At 34.9% G+C, this 20455-nt stretch overlaps 1 protein-coding gene across 1 annotated transcript; it reads left to right on the top strand.

The window, feature by feature from the left end:
• The first annotated feature begins 31 nt into the window (after nucleotides 1-31).
• Nucleotides 32-20167, top strand: Acsf3 (Acyl-CoA synthetase family member 3). The gene is made up of 14 exons (XM_088260005.1): nucleotides 32-391; nucleotides 5373-5510; nucleotides 6529-6621; nucleotides 7353-7538; nucleotides 7966-8073; nucleotides 8991-9181; nucleotides 10833-10975; nucleotides 11802-11909; nucleotides 12731-12890; nucleotides 14495-14590; nucleotides 15864-16008; nucleotides 17196-17374; nucleotides 19022-19140; nucleotides 19512-20167. The coding sequence occupies exons 1-14, from the start codon at nucleotides 274-276 to the stop codon at nucleotides 19600-19602; spliced, it is 1875 nt and encodes a 624-aa protein (XP_088116131.1). The 5' UTR covers nucleotides 32-273; the 3' UTR covers nucleotides 19603-20167.
• Nucleotides 20168-20455: the final 288 nt, after the last annotated feature.

Here is a 20455-nt window from a genome sequence, read left to right as displayed (position 1 = left end):
ATTTATTTCTGCTTCTATGCATTTGAAAACCATAGACGTTTGACGGCTGTCAAATAATGTAATCTGCGAGTGTCAGTCATTATTTATTTTTGAGATTCCGTCGAGTTTTAATGAAAAATATATTATTATCGCTTTACAAGACTGTTATAACATGTTGATCACTTCGCGTTATCACATTTAATCGATTATTAAGCATCGGTTTTCAGCAATCAGTAGTTTTCGTATGGTTATTTTTATTGTTGATTAAGTTATCTTACTACAAATATTTCAATCATGCTTTCAACCAACATCTTAAGGGCGGGCTTGCGAAAAGTAAATCTGCGATACTTGTCGTCAAAAGTCAATATTGTTAACGAAACAGTTAACAAGTTTAATGCTGAAATAAGGTCTGGTAAGTATTGCATTCAGAAATAAATATGATACCTATACACTCGCATGTTTGTTATGATTTATTTTCACCTCGAAGTTTAGCTACCGTATACTAAACGATTGCCAAATAAACATGGCTCAGTAGGAACTTTAAATTATGTTTCTTTTGGATATGAATTGACATGTTTATGAGGAAGTGATAAATGACAGTAAGATGGCTCGCTGCCGGGAATGTCCATTGGGACCTAAAAAAACTACCAAAACTTAAAATTGACAGTTCACATGTATCTAAAAAAAATGTATTTTTTTTACATATTCATTTGCTAATGAATAATAAAGCTAAGCAATTTAAAATATTTAGCGTTTTAAATACAACAAATTTTTAAAAAGGAAATTAAATAATTGTTACTTTTTTAGGAATAATTCTGTGGTAACACAGAATTATGTCATATAATTGTAATAATTTCCAATATAAAATAAAATGTTATCAAAGTAATGTTAAACTCAATCAAAATTTTTCCTAGATTTCTCCAAAAGCTATCTACATTAGGGTTGCCAACTATAATGTCATTCTTTTTATTACATTGCTCCATGCTAAAGGTTGGCAACCATCATGTTTTGGCAACACTTTTCACTTTTTCTACAATTGCTCTAAACGGCGACTAAACAGGAACCACTCGCTCAAGTTATTAAGCCAGGATATACGTCATCTTCCTATGCTGCGTTAAAGGGATTTGGAATGTGAAGAAAGGGGAATTATTAGGGGTATTAGAAAGTTTAACTCGTAAAGCACTAAACGGCGTAAAAAACGATTGGATGAAAAATTTTCCCGTATTTTTTTAAGAAAGGGTAATTTTTTTTAACAATTACCTTTATCAACTTCCCAACGTTGAGAAAGTAAATTAAATCACAAAGGATGTGTGTACGTCTCAACAAACAAGTTTCGATTGGTTCATTCATGTGAGTGTCTAGTTGTCACACGAAGTGCACGTCTTTTGTTATTTTTGCACCTTAAATTGCAAAATGTCTCAGTCGGACCTAATCATCAGTTCTCTCACGGAGAGAATTAACGAATTGGAGAAATTAGTGACGACAAAACTGGATAAAATTCTGAAATGGATTGATTCAAACACAGTAAAATCGGTTCAAAATCCGGCCGCTACTGAGTTCGGTAGTTCGGTAGGTCGGCTCCCCGCGAGCCCTTCTCCGCTCTGCCCCTCCGCCGTCGAACCAGTGCCGTCTACGTCCGTACGGGTACGGACCTACTCGGATATCTCCGCCAGTTCGGCTCGTACGCTCGTACCTAAGCTCCCCGCAAGCCCCTCTCCGCCCTGCCCCGCCGTCGTTGGCGGCCCAGTGGCGTCCGAGCCGAGCCGCTCGGAAATCTCCGCTAAGGTTCGGCAGCCACGTGCGGCTCCGCGCATGCGCGCTGGGGACGCTATGCCCGCGATGTCAACAAATACCAAAATGACAACTCGGGGCATGTCAAAGGCGGCGAATGCTAAGAAAGTCACGATGCCAGATGTCAGCGTCCAACAGTCGGACAGCGCCGAAGATACCCTGACGTCGGAGGCGATCCTTCCAGCAACTCAAGTCCTTCCTCCTGATGAAACATGGAAGATAGTGGAAAATAAGAGGCGTGTCGTCGTTCGAGGTACCTTGGGGAAGCGGAGAGAAGATGAAAAAATGAAATTTTATCACTTCTATCCGTTTCACAAGGACACGACGGCCGACGACATGTCTGCTTATTTAACGTCACTGGTGAGTACCGCCTCATTTAATGTAACCAAAATTAAATCGCGGGGTGACTACTCGTCATTTAAAGTCGGGTTAGATAAAAAAAAATATTTCAAAAATTTTGCATAGCGACAATTGGCCGCGTAAATCTTTTATTAAAGAGTGGGAGACAAAACCGCGAGATGCGCCGCGCCTTCCCTCAGTAAAGTGACTAGTTCGCGATAATGCGAAAGATGTTAAATTGAATTTTTACTATATGAATGTTCGAGGATTGAAGACAAAATGCGTAGAATTCTACAACAGTGTTTCGGCCAGTGACCTTGATGTCATAGCACTAACCGAGACCTGGTTAAACGCTGGCGTTTTTGATTCCGAACTTTTTGATAGTAACTTTACAATAGTAAGACGAGACCGCGGTGGCCACAGGCAGGGTGGAGGGTGTTTATTGGCTGTGAGAAATAGAGAAAACTTGCAAGTCGAGCGTTTTTCTATTTTGGAAACGTCCAATGAAGATCTTTGGGTAAAACTTACATGCGATCTCGATATTACGTTCATCTGCGTATTATATTTTCCTCCGGCGAGTGAGACTGAAGTATATCGATTGTTCTTCGACAAGGTACTGTCCAGTTTAGAGCTACTTCAAGGTAGAAATATTATTATATTGGGTGATTTTAACCTACAGTCGGCAAGAAATATTACAAGTGTAGAAGATGACCTCACTTTTCTGTGCTCGATGTTGGGTCTCACACAGTATAATAATATTTTGAACTTTAAAAGTAGAACTTTGGATTTAGTGTTTAGTAGAAGGGCGATTGATGTACTTCGATCATTATCACCTCTTACGAGAGAAGATAATTACCACCCCGCACTTGAATTTTGTTACAATCCGATTGCAGATCGCCCCAATCGATCCAGAGTTCCCGGGGAGGGTACGGTTCGTCGGAGGGGCTGGAACTTCCACAAAGGCGACTTCGGCCAGCTATATTACCTCATGGACGGTATCGATTGGGGAGATCTGTATAACAAATCGGATGTAAACGAGGCGGTACAATATTTTTATTATACTGTTGAATGTGTATTTGATTCCTGCTTCCCTAGAAGATCTCAGGCTGCTGGTGGAAGGCGATATCCGAAGTGGTTTTCTAGGGATATTATTAGAGACATACAGACTAAGCATTTCTATCATAAGAAATGGAAAGCTTCTGGCTGCCACAGTGATTATGAGATGTTTGGACGTTACAGATCTGTCGTGAGACGTAGCATTCGATTAGCATACCGGGAGTTCATTACCAGCATGGAAAATGGTATTCTTCAGGATCCAAATACTTTTTGGGACTACATAAAGTCTCAAAAGGCGGATGGTGGGAATATTAACTCCATGACGTGGGGTGAAAAAATAGTACGGGGTGCAGACATTGCCGAGGCGTTTGCAGGTCATTTTAAGACTGTATATAGTAATGAACCTCCGCTTCTTGATATTAGCATTGCCAAGAAATGTTCGCCGACCGGTGCGCAGTTTATTGATGTTTGTAATATCAATGAGAAAGATGTGGCCGACACTATAAAAAAATTAAGTAACACTAATTCTCTTGGTCCAGATTTCATTCCAACTTTCTTCCTAAAAGGCTGCGTGGATTTGATTAAAAGACCACTTTGTTTTTTGTATAATCTTTCAGTGAATACAGGGGTCTTCCCGGAAACATGGAAGATGTCAAAGGTTACTCCTATACATAAGAGTGGCTCTAAGTCATCCGTAGAAAATTATAGACCTGTAGCTGTTCTTTCTGCACCAGCTAAGGTATTTGAAATCATAATAAGTAAAATCGTCGCTTCCCGAGTAGAGCCGTTTATAATTGATGAACAACATGGATTCAGGAAAGGCCGATCGGTTGAAACAAATCTGATGGTTTTTACGAATTACGTCACAGAAGCTCTAGACGCGGGACATCAGGTCGACTGTTCATATAATGACTTCGCCAAGGCCTTTGATACAGTCAACCATGATGTCTTATTGAAGAGGCTGTATGAGATCGGTTTCTCGGATGGTATGCTAAAATTAATGGCGAGCTACCTTCAAAACAGAAACCAATACGTCTCCTACGGTCTATTTGCGTCAGAGTCCTTCAATACTTTCTCGGGTGTCCCGCAAGGTTCTAACCTGGGTCCATTATTGTTTTCTATTTTCATTAATAATATCAAGAATGTAATTTTAAACTCACGGTTTTTGTTATTTGCGGATGACCTAAAGCTTTTCTTAAAGGTGACAACTTTTGACGATTTTCGTCTTCTCCAAGCAGATATATCAAATATATGTGAATGGGGAAGACGAAACAAATTAATGTTTAATGTTTCCAAGTGTTCGATCACGTCTTTCACTAGGGCCCAAACAACATTATTTTATCGCTACAAAATGAACGACCAAAATCTGATGCGAGCATCGAATGTTAGGGATCTGGGCGTTAGATTTGTGAGCACCCTGACATTTCACGATCATACAGAGGCAGTCAGTAGTAATGCATTGAAAATGCTAGGATTTGTTCTGCGTACTGCCAGGGTTTTCGAAAATACCCGCGTGCTGAGAACTCTTTATAACTCCTTGGTGCGAAGTAGACTCGAGAGTGGCTCGATGATCTGGGGGCCACACGAGCTTAAGTACTCTCTTATGGTAGAGAAAGTCCAAAAGAAGTTTTTGAGGTATCTCTACATGAGAGAGTACGGCTATTATCCTTGGCTCTACCCGACCCAGTTTCTCCAGGGTATGCTTGGCTACAATAGTTTAGAGACTAGAAGGAATGCGTATTTGATTACGCATTTTTATCGATTGTTGCGCGGTATGATCGATAATCCTGAAATTATCCAGAGCATTGGTCTGTATGTTCCCGATAGTTACCTAAGACAGCGTCGACATAGATTGTTTCAGATTCCTATACACAGGACCAACCTGCCGATGGTTATGCCTGTAGGAAGAGCTACCGCTATGTTGAACAATATCACATTGGATATTGATCTGTTCCATGTGTCCGAAGGAGTTTTCCGAAGCGAGATTCTTCTACACATTTAACAAGAGTCTTCTTGTGTAATTTTTAATTTGTTTTTTTAATATATACGCCTTAAATGTTTGTTTGTAATGTATATATTAATTATTGAATAAATTGAATTAAATTGAAATTAAATTGAAATTGAAATTAAATTACAAAAAATAATAAAACTTTCCGGTATCTCTAATATTATGAGCGCTGAAGAAACTGTCTAACTTTTTTTTGTAGGTGGAGTTGTCCCGGTTTTTAAGCTAGCGGCAATATTTGATGATCGTGTTGCGATTCAAGACCACACCGGAGAGTTTACGTATCGAGGATTGTTCAATGCGGCTAAAGTATTGTCCAACCAAATAAATGATCTCCTTGGTATGTTTGAATATGCAATTTACATTTAATATTAATTAACAGCTTGAGAACCAGTGCCACGCTAATGCTGGAATTTAATGCAACCACAAAGGACCACTCTCTTGCTAACACCGCTTGAAGTGGCTTAAAAAACAAAATATTTTCAGTAATTGCAAATATTTATTCACAAATGCTGGATTTTGATTTAATTATGAACTGATTATTCTATTGATATTTCAGTAAAGATGAAGAAATTTATTGAGATGGAAAACATACAAATGACAGGTCTGTAAATACTCAGACTTCCCTCTTGCTATCTCAATAAACTTCTTTATCCATATTGAGGTATCAATAAAATCTTGTTATATGTTTACTCAATATCGTCTAATTAGTAAATAAAAGATACGTTCATTCGACTCACATATTTGCTCCAATGTTAACACATTTCGGACAGGTATTTTTTACACCTGCGGACCGCTGGCTGGAGTTGATAATTATGTACATAAAGAGGTATATAGTATTCATATAAAAACATTGGATAATTCCTTCTTTTCTGCCTTTGAAATGAGGCCGGCGCAGGAGGTAAAAATACCCTTCCCGTCCTTAAGCATCAATCGACCAAACGGGTAGAAATACCTTTCCAGTCATTAATGTGTTAAGAATATATCTTTTATCTTAGATTCCATAACCTTGAAAGTTTGTCATAATTTCTTTTCAATAAGATTGAATTACATCCTTTTGTAAAATTTCTGCAACTTTTATGAAATGATGTATAAAATAATAATAATATGTTAATTATATATAATAATAATAACAAAGTTGTTTAATTTTATAAAGTTAATAATAACATGATTTCAGTAATTTTTTAAAAAGGGCCTGGTTCTATATGTATATCTTGTATAAAATTTAGCAAGTCATTAGAATTTACCAACGACTACCATAAACATTGCTTTTGGGAAACTATGCCTCACATGTAATGATTTTTGTGATTTTTTTTTAACCATCTAGAAGTTATTTTGAAAGAATTGTTTGCTTTTAGGTGGAAAAACACAAAAAACCGTTGCTTACTTGTGTCATGGAGACTCTTCACACGTTTGTGCCCAGTGGGCAATATGGATGACTGGCAACATAGGTAATCTAATATATATAACAGCATTCTAGTATATTCTTGAGATCAGCATCTCTTTTCAGTGAACTATGCACCACTGGATGCATATAAAGGGATCCAGAAATCCAATCTTTGAAATAGAAGTGAGTAAAATACGGTATTTCTAAAGATCTGTATCACTTAAGTGATCCGTTCGCTAAGACCAGTTCAATTGAACGATAGATCTTTTGTCAAACACAATCTCAATGAATTGTGAATGAGATGTACTCAAAAGTAGGATTCAGTCAATCAATATACATGAATGGATCATTGAATAAATCATCATCGTACTACATATCTACTTTAAACGCCGCATTCTCTACCACTTTGTTCAAAGATCCGGGTATACCGTGGTGATTAGTTGATGTGCCGCAGAAAAAAGTTTAGTTTTGTGAAAATAACACGATTGCTCCAAATTTTAATTGCCTGTGCTCAGTTAATTAGGCTCACATTTCGCATTAAACATAATATGTTAAATATGTTACCATAATATGGTAAATATGCACCTGTGATATTTCTTAATTTGGTAGGTGTGCCTTGAATAGAAAAAGTTTGCGGAACACTGTGCTAGAGAGTAGGGTGTTTGCATTATATACCCTCATATTGACCTTTTACACGCAAATTTTTATATTTTCTGTATGTTTTTGTCTTGCCTTGAAAATTGACTACCAAACAAAACTGTGGAAATGTTCACTTGGCAATTATTGTTGTTCTAGCTGTGCCTTTGAGCCCACACCATCCCGCCCCGCTCTTGGACTACTATCTCCAAGATAGCGGAGCCTCATTGGTGATCTGCGAACAGTCGCTTGCGGGGAATCTACCCCAAGCAAAGGCCCCGACCTTGATTATGCCACCGGAACTACGCTCTCACGCTTTACTGGATCCACTCCACGAATCCGCAGGTCAGATAATCTTAATTATACAATTAGACATTAACTGCACGATGACACCCTTGAAGTGAATTTTTCACCAAATTTTTGTTGTATAAATAGAAAGTTTTCACGGTTGTTTGAACGCCTTAAGATTTTATCATTGAACACGGTTTTATCTGCCAAGTTAAACATAACTTCATACAGCTCCAAATTAAGTACTTTGTGACAAAAACTAACTAAAACTTTGGTTTAAAGTAATTGATGGGAGGACTGCTCTTCCAAAAAATGGAGTGTTAATTTAAAATTCAATTGAAATGAGTAATATATTATCAATATTATCTGAATTGTTGCTGAAATAATAGCAACACCGTTAGTCAAATTGGCATAATATGATTTTGTTAGCTGTTTTTGCCAAACTTATTATGTTAGCATCGTTAATAATTAAATTAGTTTTCAGATTCATCAGAAAATAGCCTAAGCTTGGATGGATTATATGATGGCAAGTTTTATGCATCCAGTGATGCCCTCATCATGTACACAAGTGGAACCACTTCCAAACCCAAAGGTAATTATTGACTGTCAATACATATACATACTTGTTTAAGCTAAAGTCGTAGTAATTAATTTTGTTATGTAGACTATTAATGAAATGAAAAATAAAAAATATTTATGATTATTCAAACACATTGTTTGCGGGAAACGCTTAAAAGCGTCTTTTAAATACTGTTGTTAGAGAGCGCGAGATGCTTATAAGCATTCTATTTGCTTACTTTTGGTAGAGCGCAAGATGCCAAAAAACCTTGTACAGATTGGAATTGGGTTTGCGGTTACTTATACTAATTAGGGTCGGAGTTGATGAAAAAACCGCCCGACAACAATGTGTTAAAGCGAATAATAATAATACCTTACGATGTTCTTATTTTAACATCTTACCCGACATTTTGTCCCCCTCCGTGGTGTAATAGTTAGCGTGTTTAGCTACCGTGCTGGAGGTCCCGGGTTCGATTCCCAGGGGGGGTGAAAATAAATGTAATTTTACACTGTAATATTTATTTAATATGTATTACCCTGGACTGGTTCCTGAAGTGCAAGAGTGATCACCTTGCCTTCATATAAGTAATGATCAAGATAACACTGCGTCAATTCGATGCAGTGCTCTATGCACCATTGGGTGCGGATAAGGGTTATAAGTAAGTAAGTAAGTAACATTATAACTAATAAAATATGTGTGGAAAAAAACTATATACTTGTTATTTTATTATAAAAAATAGATGCTTCTTTTCTGTTCATACACCTACAGTAACATTATCAAATAAGAATATTGGTTATAAGGTTTGCTAAATAGAAATTCAACTACATTTAGAAGTGGGCAAGTCAGGGATGCTAGATATTCAGCGTAGCTTCACGAGGAAATGCATGAAAAGATAGTTTAACCCCACCGAATTTGCGTGATGGTTAGTCAGTTATTTTGTAATGCCACAGGTGTTGTCCACGGTTTTGATCAGCTGGCTGCTCAGGTGAGCTCCCTCCACACAGCGTGGCGTTACCACTGCACCGACACCTTCCTCCACTGCCTTCCGCTGCATCACATCCATGGCCTAGTCAACAGCGTCCTGGCCGGACTGTGCGCCGGAGCCAAGATCAGGATGATGATGGGATTCAGCTCACCAGCGGTAAGTATTTCAAAACACTGCGAAAATAGTTTGTTTGACCTGCATAGAAATTTATACTTTTTCCATACATTTATTGTATGGATTAGGCCAGGGATAGCGAACCTTTTTGGCAAATGAGTAATTTTTTTTAAAATCCATGTTGTGGGTCACATAGGTTGAGTAATTAAAACAATAACAAATAAAGGCATATTTTTTTTCATTTAAACCCTTATTCGCACCCTATGGTGCATAGGGCACTGCATCATATAAACGCAGTGTTATCTTGATCATTAACACATGAAGGAAAGGTAATCAGCCCTCCGCTTCAGGTACCAGTCCAGGGTAATATTGAATGAATATTAGATTGAAAAAATCACTAATATTTATTTGTCCCCTGGGAATCGAACCCAGGACCTCCAGTATGGTAGCCGAAAGTGCTGACCATTACAGTACGGAGGCGGACTTAAAATTTTTAATTACTTCAATATATAAGTAATAATTCAATATTAATGTAAAAATAATAAATATTCAATATATAATAATAATAATACAATAATAAACAATGAACTCTTTATACAAAAATACAAAAATGAAGAATATAATACGCATAAAATAAACAATAGTAATAATTTAAACAACAAACTGCTCATTGAAAAATATTATCATTTAATGGAAAATCTTTTCCTGTTTATTTGACGATAATGTTTCTATGCGAGATTCATAATTAATGGTGTTTAATCTTACATATGCAGCAATTGTTTCGTTACAGTAGTCTTGATTTCATAAATTCATTGATAAAAATAACTGCTCAGTTAATGACTTAAAGACATGTCTTTCTGAAGAAAATGGTAGGCGCAGTGCTAATCTTTTCATTGCTTTTTATTTTTTATTAAATGAAAGCTTTCAATAAAAACAATAATATACAAAAAACAAGTGTTTTGTTTTCAAGTGGTAAAAAACAAGTGTTTTCTTTAATCATTGTAATAATATACATTATATAAGTTCAAGCGTAACTACTCACCCTTGTTTGTCATCCCTGGATTAGGCCACCACTAGTGTTGTTTCTCCTTACTTACAGATCTTTTTATAATAGCTTTTACTTTAACCCTCTGACTGATGAGTTAAAACTCATTCATTAAAATGAAGATTTTATTTGAAAAAAGCTGGGTTTTTTTCTAATCAAAATATAACTTTCTTTCAAAATCACTATAAATATTTTATTATAACTTAATTATAATGTCTACTGGTTTCAAAGCTAACCGATTTTAATAAAATATTTACAGGGATTTTAAAACAAAGTTAAATTATAATTTTTTTCTATTTCTGATAATGAAATAATGTATTATTGCAAAGCATTAACCTGTCCGGGAGTATGGCCGTACATAGTCGTCCAAACAAAACTTTCCTCAAAGGAGTATGGGCGTACATGAATATCTGCGTTTATAACTAAAGCCTGGTGACATTTATTTCTACAATGACACTTGTACTGCCATCTGTGGTTATATTTAAACACTAAAAATTTACACTTCTGATTATTCTTCTGTTTTACGCACATTTTACTTAAAACTAAGTTTCAGTGACATACCCGTCAACAAAATATATGTTGATATTTTAGAAAGATGTTGATAAGAAAGAAAGATGTTGATGAGATGTGATTTTTTTTCCTTTATAGGTCTGGGCACATCTTCTGGGAATGAAGAAGAGAGACACTTCTCGAATAACAGTGTTCATGGGAGTCCCCACCATGTATGCAAAGCTGATCGAGGAATATGACAAAGTTTTCGCCACCAATAGCAGACATAGAGAATATATTAAGTAAGAATCACAAATTTATTGTTTCTTTACTAAATTACAAATAAGTATGTTATGGTACTAGTCCTTAATAAGTGATTTCAGTACAAAAAATAAGAGAACATGGAAACTAAATCCACCCCCGCCAGTTATCAACCCATCCACCTCTATCAGTACTGAATTATTGCTTGTTAGTTTATATTTTCATCCGTTGAGAACATCTGTAGTTCTCGAAACTAGTTATATTTAAATTGTATAAGAAAAATACTTTTTCACCACTTGAGTTATATTTATTTTATTTTAACAACTAGTTTTAGAAGCAACAGAAGCTTCCATCTTCGCGTCTAAATATATTACATATACAGTTTATATTTAGACACGAAGATGGAAGCATCTGTAGCTTTCAAAACTAGTCGTTAAAATAAAATAAATATCACTCGAGTGGTAAAAAACAAGTGTTTTTTCTTTTACAATTTCATCATATCACAAAGTGAATGTCGAAACAATAAATAAAATAGTTATATTTAAATTGATTAAATCAAAAGTAATCTTATACAAGTATTTAATTTTTATATTCAAATAATAATGTTCTTAATGTTTGATGACAAATCTGGGTTTGTCCACTTAGGAGTTATTTATATAGATCTCTATATAAATAAATACTAAGCGGTCTCAACATAGATGAAGGAGAATATGGAAGTCTGGGTATTTACTTCAGAACTTCAGCTATTGTTATCAACTCTGGGAGCCATAAAGACTTGCTGCAGCACTTAATACTGACTGCATGAACCTCGAATAATGAATCCATGAGTATTGAGAGAAAATGTTCTGATAACGCTGTTTGTTACAGGGGGGTACTGAAGACCAGGATGCGCCTGATGATTTGCGGCTCTGCCCCACTTCCTGCTCCTGTCTTCGACAGATGGGCAGATATATCTGGACACAGATTGCTCGAAAGGTTGACCATTTTTATATATTCCAATACAAACTATCTCGAGAACATTTAGTATAGCATCATAAACCTTGCCATCTCTATTATTGGCAGCGAGCACCGCGGAAGACAAAGAGGTGTAATTTTCATCATCAACCATGAAATTCCCTCATAATGCGTGAAGCATTATATCCCTAGCTTACCAAAACATTGTTTTTGATAAGCAAATTTGCAAATGAAATTAGTGATTATGATTTTTATGAATATCGCTCACCCCTTTCATATATATCAAAAAATGTCAAAAATGCATGTTTTCAGAATGCCCAGAAAATTTACTATATCCCAGCAAAAGCGGCTTTTTTAACTTAATATTCACCCGCTACAGGGCAGAAAGTGTTGCTTTTGCATTTTGAAGAAAGGGTATTGTTTAATTATTTTTTAAATATTCTAAAAAAATTTCAAATGGAGAAAAAACATTCTGGTTTTACCTAAAAAGATCTGTTGCACAGTAAAAAGTTCAATAAGCGGCTTGATATTTATTTTCAATACATTTTATTATATCTTTAAACTATAAAAACGATCTTCTGAAAAATCAAGTTTTGTTGATATATGACGTTGTTGAAAGGAATGAGCGATATGTCAACATAGACTTAAAAGCCTATTGAGATTGGATTTGTGTAACATGGTTGTCAATCATGGGTAGAATGGTGAATGTTACACGGTTTGATTATTTCAACTAGCCAATGACAGGTTGTAACCTCTGTAAATCTCTGTTTTTTTTTTGTTTTCCCAAGATAATTTTGTCATAATAATGCACTAACAATTGTTGGTACCATTTTTATTAATAGATACGGGATGACGGAGATCGGCATGGCACTCAGCAACCCCTACGAGCCCATGGCAAGCCGGACCCCTGGCTGTGTGGGAGTCCCCCTGCCCGGGGTCACCGTGAAGATAGAGGACAAGGGGACGCTTGTCACTATCGAGTCTCCCGCGCCCAATCTAGAAGTATGTGCATAGGATAAACAGAGTAGTATTTTTTATCTTTGTGTAACTTATATTTATTTTACTTTTTTACTAAGTAAACTTGACCAAATAACAAACTTATTTATTTCTTGTTTTAAAATATACATATATTTTTGTCCACCTCCGTGGTGTAATGGTCAGCGTGTTTAGCTACCGTGCTGGAGGTCCCGGGTTTGATTCCCAGGGGGGATGAAAATAAATATTAGTGGTTTTACACTGTAATATTTATTTAATATTACCCTGGACTGGTTCCTGAAGCGCAAGAGTGATCACCTTGCCTTCATGTAAGTAATGATCAAGATAACACTGCGTCAATTCGATGCAGTGCCCTATGCACCATTGGGTGCGGATAAGGGTTATAAATAATACATATATTTTTAAAAGGAATAATAAGCGTCTGCATTTTCGATGCTTGTCTGTAGGTAGGATAGTAAGGATAAAAAAGGTAAATGTTAAAAGTACACCACAAACACCCAGACCAATTTAAAATAAATCTTTCTTGAATTCATTTTGCAATTTGCGGGAATCGAACCCTCGCAGGGTCTAAGTTGGGCAACTACGCCACGGCGCCTGTGTTTTTTAATTATGAATAAAATTTATTTAAAATATAAAATAAGTCACCCTAGTCAAATGGTTTACTTTAGAAAGTATTTTTGTAGCATAAAATGAGATAGGTACTTAAAATTTCAAATTTAGTGTTTAATTTGGGGTAATATTTACACATGAAATCACCATAACTAGCAGTGGCGTGCTAACTCCCTGGTTTTCTTTCTTCTTTCTTTCAACCCTTATCCGCACCCAATGGTGCATAGGGCACTACATCGTAGCGACGCAGGGTTATCTTGATAGTTAATTGTATGAAGGCAAGGTGATCAGCCCTGCGCCTCATCTTATAAGTTTCACAGAATCACATCAAACAAAACCTAACACATACCTCTTTTAGTCAAAAGAACTTTGATTATTATGCAGTAAGTTGTACAACCTGCTTCCATTATCCATAAAGTCATTAAAAATAGAAACTAAATATAAAAGAGCTATTCATAAATGGATAATAGAAGTGGGTAGATCCGAAATAGATCGCATCATTCGGTCATGTCGCATTTGATTGTATGTCATAAACAATTTTCTAACTAACTAACTAACAATCACACCACTTCTCCGCAGGGGTAGGTAGAGAGAATAGAATGCCACACCACACCACTCTATATTTGCCATGCAAACATTCTTTGCCTCTTCCACGTTCATACATTTCAATTTTCTTTTAACCCTTATCCGCACCCCATGGTGCATAGGGCATTGTATTGTAGCGACCCAGTGTTATCTTGATTGTTAATTGCATGAAAGTAAGGTGATCAGCTTCTTGTACCAGTCCAGGGTGATATTCAATAAATATGAGAGTGAAAATCACCTACGTTTATTTTGACACCTTTGGGAATTGAACCTGGCACCCCCAGCACGGTAGCCAAGCGCGCTGACCACTACACTACGGAGGTGGACATTACTCATTACTCACTAATGTATTTGATTTTTTATGTTTACTTTTATTTTCACAACTTTGAGGTAATACAAGTGTATTTTTATTTTAGATAAGCTTGTCTCAGTTGCAATTCAACCCGGACAGTGAGCCAGCAGTGAAGAATTTGTTTGTAGAAAAAGAAGACTATGTTCCTTTCGATAAAAAGGTATATGTCTTACAATAGATACATGTTTTAAATATTAAATTATAATATACAGTCACTACTACAGTATGGCATTATTGCATGGGGAGGCTCATACAACAACATACTGAACTCTGTGAAAATAGTACAGAAAACCATAATTAAACTTATTTTGAAAAAAAAAACATATATCCAACAAAATCCCAAATATAGAATCCATTTATAAAAAAAAATGCAATTTTTCAAATACTAAAGGGTGACAACTATTTAAATTTAACAAAAAATTTACCATCGAGATTCTCAAACGATTTTTCTACTCCAAAATGCAACACCAAGCAATTTCAGCAAAACTTCAAATATTTGGCAATCAAACATTTCAATAAACTCCCTAAAGAAATAAAAAAAATTGATGATATAAAAATACTTAAGAAAAAATTAAAGCTCTATACACTTAAATCTTGAAAAAATATACAAAAAAAACTATTTTATCTTTTATTATATAACATTAAACCACGAGTGTAAGTCCCTCTCCAAGCACAAGAGCACAGTCTCTTTTATGGAGAGGCACACCGAATCGAAATATAAAAGTTCTCCATATGTATAAATGATTCAAATGTATATTATTTTTTGACATCTCATCAAAGATGAAGAAGAATATGGGCATTTACGGGGCTTACAACCGTCATAGGCTGGTTTAAGTGATCACTTTACACACGTGTAACATTCACCAATTCTACCCATTATTGACAACCACACTACTCAAATTCTCGGAAGTTCTATATATATGAACCAATTTAGAAACCTTGTTCATGAATCACTAGAACTTCACTAGAGACATCTATTGGTGAGATGTAAAGAAGCTTTTTATTAAGCAGAAACTCTTATATTAGTATGTGAGATCCGAATCCTGGATAAAAGTGAACAAGTATTTGGACACACTCAAAATGTTGTATTCAAATGTATTATGTTATAAATAAAAATGTAAATATATTAAATGAATTTAAAAAAATATTGTTGCCTGTATGCTTGTAAACATTCAAATGTGAGTTCTCTCAATCGTTTTGTAGTATTTTCTTTTAAATATTTATATAAATAGTGTTAATGTAATCAATAACAGTAATTAATTTAAGTCAAAAAAATTCTGCATAACAAAATCAGTACCATAAAGAACACAATACAAACAAAATTCCCTTGTTTGAGACTTTTTCTCTTACAGAGTGCTGAATTTGTGAGTGAATAAAAAAATTGTGGATAATTTTTTTTTTTTGGTATGTTAAATGTGACAATCGTGTTGCAGTGCAAAATACGGTATGCGGATGATGCGAAAAAAACTGGATTGCAAGGAGAAATCCAAGTACGGGGGCCCGGAGTATTCCGGAGATATTGGCAAAAACCGGAGCAGACGAAAGCTGAATTCACCGCAGATGGGTGGTTTAAAACTGGTCAGATATTTGCACATCATTATTTTTTTAATCAATCCATCTTTGTTTTTTTTTCCATTTACTATTGGTCATAAATCGATATAAATCGGTATAAATGGATGATCATACTATATCAAAACAGCAAGTCTTTAAACACATTTAGTTTCAATATATGTATGTCTTCCTATGACCACAAAGGATTTGTATAAATCAGTAGTGTCGAAGTTACACTAGTCAGTGTAAGTACACGGATATACAATCCTGAGTGCAATTACTGCTATTTTTCATTTCCTCTCTGCTGTTCTGTCTCCATTTCCTTTCCCGTATAGCAGTAATGTCCATTACCCTAAGTTTATTCACTTCTTATTCTTTTTCTTCATGAGCCCTCTGTCCTCTACTACTGGATATAGACTTCTTCCGTTTTTTTCCCTGATCACTCTACTTTTTGATAATTGACGATCAAGTTAGCATTGCATTGATTTGATGCAATACCCTTTGCACTATTTGTCTGAGAATAAGAGTCAAAGAGAAAGAATATGTATAACCTTACTTTTTGACGGTTTACATAATTTTTTTGACAGCTTACTTAAACACACCATAGACAATTTATACCATAATTTTAGGTAGACACTTAAAATCATAAATTTCATTATTTGTAAATAATATGTGTAACATTTTATTTTTAGTATTTTTAAAGTTAGCAACACTTTTCTTTATTTAGGCGACACGGCATTATACCTTACTTTTTGACAGCTTACTTAAAAACACCACAGACAATTTATACCATAATTTTAGGTAGATGCTCGATTAAAATCATAAATTTAATTTTTTTTAAATAATATGTAAAATAATTTATTTTTAATATTATTAAAGTCAGCAACACTTTTTTATTATTTTTTGACATCTCATCAAAGATGAAGAAGAATATGGAAGTCTGGGCATTTACGGGGCTTACGACCGTCATAGGCTGGTTTGAGTGATCACTTTACACACATGTAACATTCACCAATTCTACCCATTATTGACAACCACACTACTCAAATTATTGGCTTAAGCCCCGTAAATGCCCAGACTTCCATATTCTTCTTCATCTTTGATGAGATGTCAAAAAATAATATGAAAATAACTCCTGTAATTGGAGATAATCCAGATTTTGTGAACAAGTATTTGGACACACTCAAAATGTTGTAAACACTTTTTTTGTTTAGGCGACACGGGATTGTTGGACGACGGGAAGATGAGGATCCTAGGCAGGACTTCAGTGGACATTATCAAATCCGGTGGCTACAAGATCTCCGCTCTGGAGGTGGAAACCCTCATTCTCGGGCATCCCGCCATCGCTGACGTGGCGGTGCTGGGTCTACCGGACCCCACGTGGGGAGAGAAGGTGCATTCATCTATTGTCTAATTTCAGCATACCACTCAAATTTTAAGTGCCAAAGTAGATCGAATAGAGTATCGCTAGAGAGAGCTTTAAAAATATACACATAAAAGTATAAAAGCATTGGTACAAATGTAACTGTAGGAAGGAATATTTTTCCTTGGGAATACTTCCACAGATGTCAGTAGTGTGAAGAAAAAGCCAATCATTACAATGCCAAAAATTGTTTGGGAGAATTGAGGTTTGAATCTTGCGTACTGCAGTGTGTGGTCCGCAAAATGTGTCCCAAATGCGCGGCAGCCATCACCGAAGGTGTTACAGGATGTGTTAATGCAGGATAAAAATATTATAGTTGTCTCAACATGAGATAGAACATCTATTGTTTTATATGAAAGAAGATGGAAGTCTGAGCACACACGGCTTACGACCTGGCATTTAGCTGACTTAACTGATCACTTTATACACTTAGGTGACATTCACCATTCTGCTCACATGCATCTTATGCTCATATGATCCCTTTCACACGTGGGCACAACTCAATAGATTTGTAAGTACGGCACCATTTTCATCCGTTTCTCTTGCGCTTGTGCCAATCCCACTGTCACTGACCAATGACTAGAAAATTTATTTCAATAAATCATTGCGCTCCGCTTAACAGCCAGTGACCATTGAAAGTACGAGCTTTGAAACTATATATTCAAAATTCACATTCATATAAAATACTTAGTACAACTCAATAGATTTGGATGTATGGCCCATTGTGGCTCATTAGTTAAGAAATAAGTGAAGTACATATCGCTCACTCCTTTCAAGAACGTCATAAATCAAAAATCGACAATTTTCAGTTGTGCATGTTTTCAAAATGCCCAGAAAATGTACTGTATCCCAGCAATAGAGGCATATTTTTAACTTAATATTTACCCGCTACAGGGCAGAAAGTGTTGTTTTTGCATTTTAAAGAAAAGGTGTTGTTTAATTATTTTTTTACTTAATATTCATCAAATGGAGAAAAAACCTTCAGGTTTTACCTAAAAAGATCTGTTGCACAGTAAAAAGTTAATAATATAAATATCAAGCCACAATAAGTGGCTTGATATTTATTTTTAATACATTGTATTATATTTTTAAACTTTAAAAACATTCTCCTGAAAAATCAAGTTTTTTGATTTATGGACGTTCTTGAAAAGAGTGAGCGATATATGGTTGTGAGCCCTCGGATTTTTGGACTTCTGTCTTCTTTCATATAAAACGATAGATTTTTCATCTTAACACACTTCAGATGGGAAAAGTTCGGTCCATTGAGGCTTAAGATCGGGAAGGGTATTTTCACCTTCTGCGCTGGCCTTATTTCAAAGTCAGAAAATAAGGAATTACATATTTAATGTTTTTATATGAATTTTATATACTAATCTCTATGTTAAGGTCTTAACTATATGTATATAATTATCAAATCCCGTCGCAGCGGTCCGCAGGCGTAAAAAATACCTGTCTGAAATGTGTTAAGTTGAGACACCTATAATATTAATGTATTATCTCTGTAAGATGAATGATCCAGTGTCTGTTAAAATAAATAGAAGTTAATTGCCAGATAAAAAATTAATTACTTATACCAGTTGATTCCCACCTGACGTTATGTAAATATTTTCATCCTAGGTTGCTGCAGCTGTGGAAGTGAAGTCGGGCATCTCCATTACAGTCAGCGAGCTACAGGAATGGGGAAGTCAGTTTGCTCCCAGATACCAGTTGCCTTCTGCGCTGTTTGTTGTCCCAAAGTAAGTCCTTTATATATTAAACAATATGTACATATCGTGTACTGGCAAAAAGCGTTAACTCGAAAATATGCAATTTTGACTAAATGATGCAATTTTGACTAAAAGTTTTCAACGTTCTATAAACTGAAAACATACAATAAGTAATTTGAAATGTTATGTTTATGTGGTTTAACAAGTAAATTCAACTTTAAGTTTAATAGTGGGTATTTTATTTTGGCTAAGAGTTTTATATAACAGGGATTATTCAAACAGGAATCTTTAGAGTTAAAGTTTTTTGCTAGTATACCCACAAAATATTCAATTTGCAAATTTCCTATCTCCTATCATTTAAATTTATCAGTACCTAATTTAAATGAATATATTTTTAACAGGTTGCCACGGAATGCCATGGGTAAAGTGAACAAAAATGATCTTCGTAAAGCATTACTCAACCCGCCGAAAGAAGAACCGGCAGAGTCTTAGAAATTTTTTGTACTGCAAAAATATTTTTTAATCTAACCAACGGTAAAATATACTGTCTCATTGACTATACAGTAAAAGCTTGTTGATTCAATAATGCAATATTGCCAGTATACATAAATATGAAAAAAATAATTCACCCATTTTGAGTGCGGCAATCTTAATAATTTTTTTCAAATTTAGAATCATCTCAAGTTTTGTATGAAAACATCGTTCGGGCGAATAAAAATTTGTTATGTTTTTTTAATTATGGTGTAATTTACTGTTTGAATTAACAAGCTTTCGTTTTATTTGCATACATTCTGTATCAAATTAACATCAACACTTCAAAAATAAACCTTTCATTCATAATTGCCAAATTTTTTATGAATAATTGATAAATAATAATAAAGATTTCACTGTACTATTTGTAGAAAGACAGCCGTCATTATGTTTAAACAAAATAATAATTTATCGTAAAATTCGGGTAAATACTGTTTTTTTTCTTCTTATTTTTATTATTATTTATATTTCCTATACATATTATGCATATCACATTTTTCAATTTCCGAAGCTGTACACATAAAAATAAGCACATTAGAAAATTAATACATTTGTAAACAATACTTTACCGCCCTGTGTTCAGTGATTTTTAAAATGTTTGATATTTTTAGATTTTGGTAATGATTATTTTACATGTATATGAAAATATTTTTTATTTTTAGACTAGCAATTAAGTACTTAAAAAAACTTTTTCACAAATGAAATGCAAGAAAAATCTTACATGTTCATGTACAAAATTTGTATGAACAGTATGTACAGTTCTGAGAAATGTATATTTAGTAAGAAAAGTAATAAAATATTATCTGGAAAATTA

The sequence above is a fragment of the Brachycentrus maculatus genome, unplaced genomic scaffold (genome assembly GCF_059751285.1).
Source record: "Brachycentrus maculatus isolate JH-2025_06_01 unplaced genomic scaffold, ASM5975128v1 h1tg000122l, whole genome shotgun sequence".
Taxonomy (NCBI): domain Eukaryota; kingdom Metazoa; phylum Arthropoda; class Insecta; order Trichoptera; family Brachycentridae; genus Brachycentrus; species Brachycentrus maculatus.
This window is presented reverse-complemented; position numbering and strand designations above follow the sequence as displayed.

Bases quoted from the DNA above. Each gene is read 5' to 3' on its own strand.
- Acsf3 (XM_088260005.1), top strand. From the start codon at position 274: ATGCTTTCAACCAACATCTTAAGGGCGGGCTTGCGAAAAGTAAATCTG. The intron at 8,074-8,990 runs GTAATTATTGAC...GTAATGCCACAG, and splicing joins AACCACTTCCAAACCCAAAG to GTGTTGTCCACGGTTTTGAT. The intron at 9,182-10,832 runs GTAAGTATTTCA...TTTCCTTTATAG, and splicing joins TGGGATTCAGCTCACCAGCG to GTCTGGGCACATCTTCTGGG.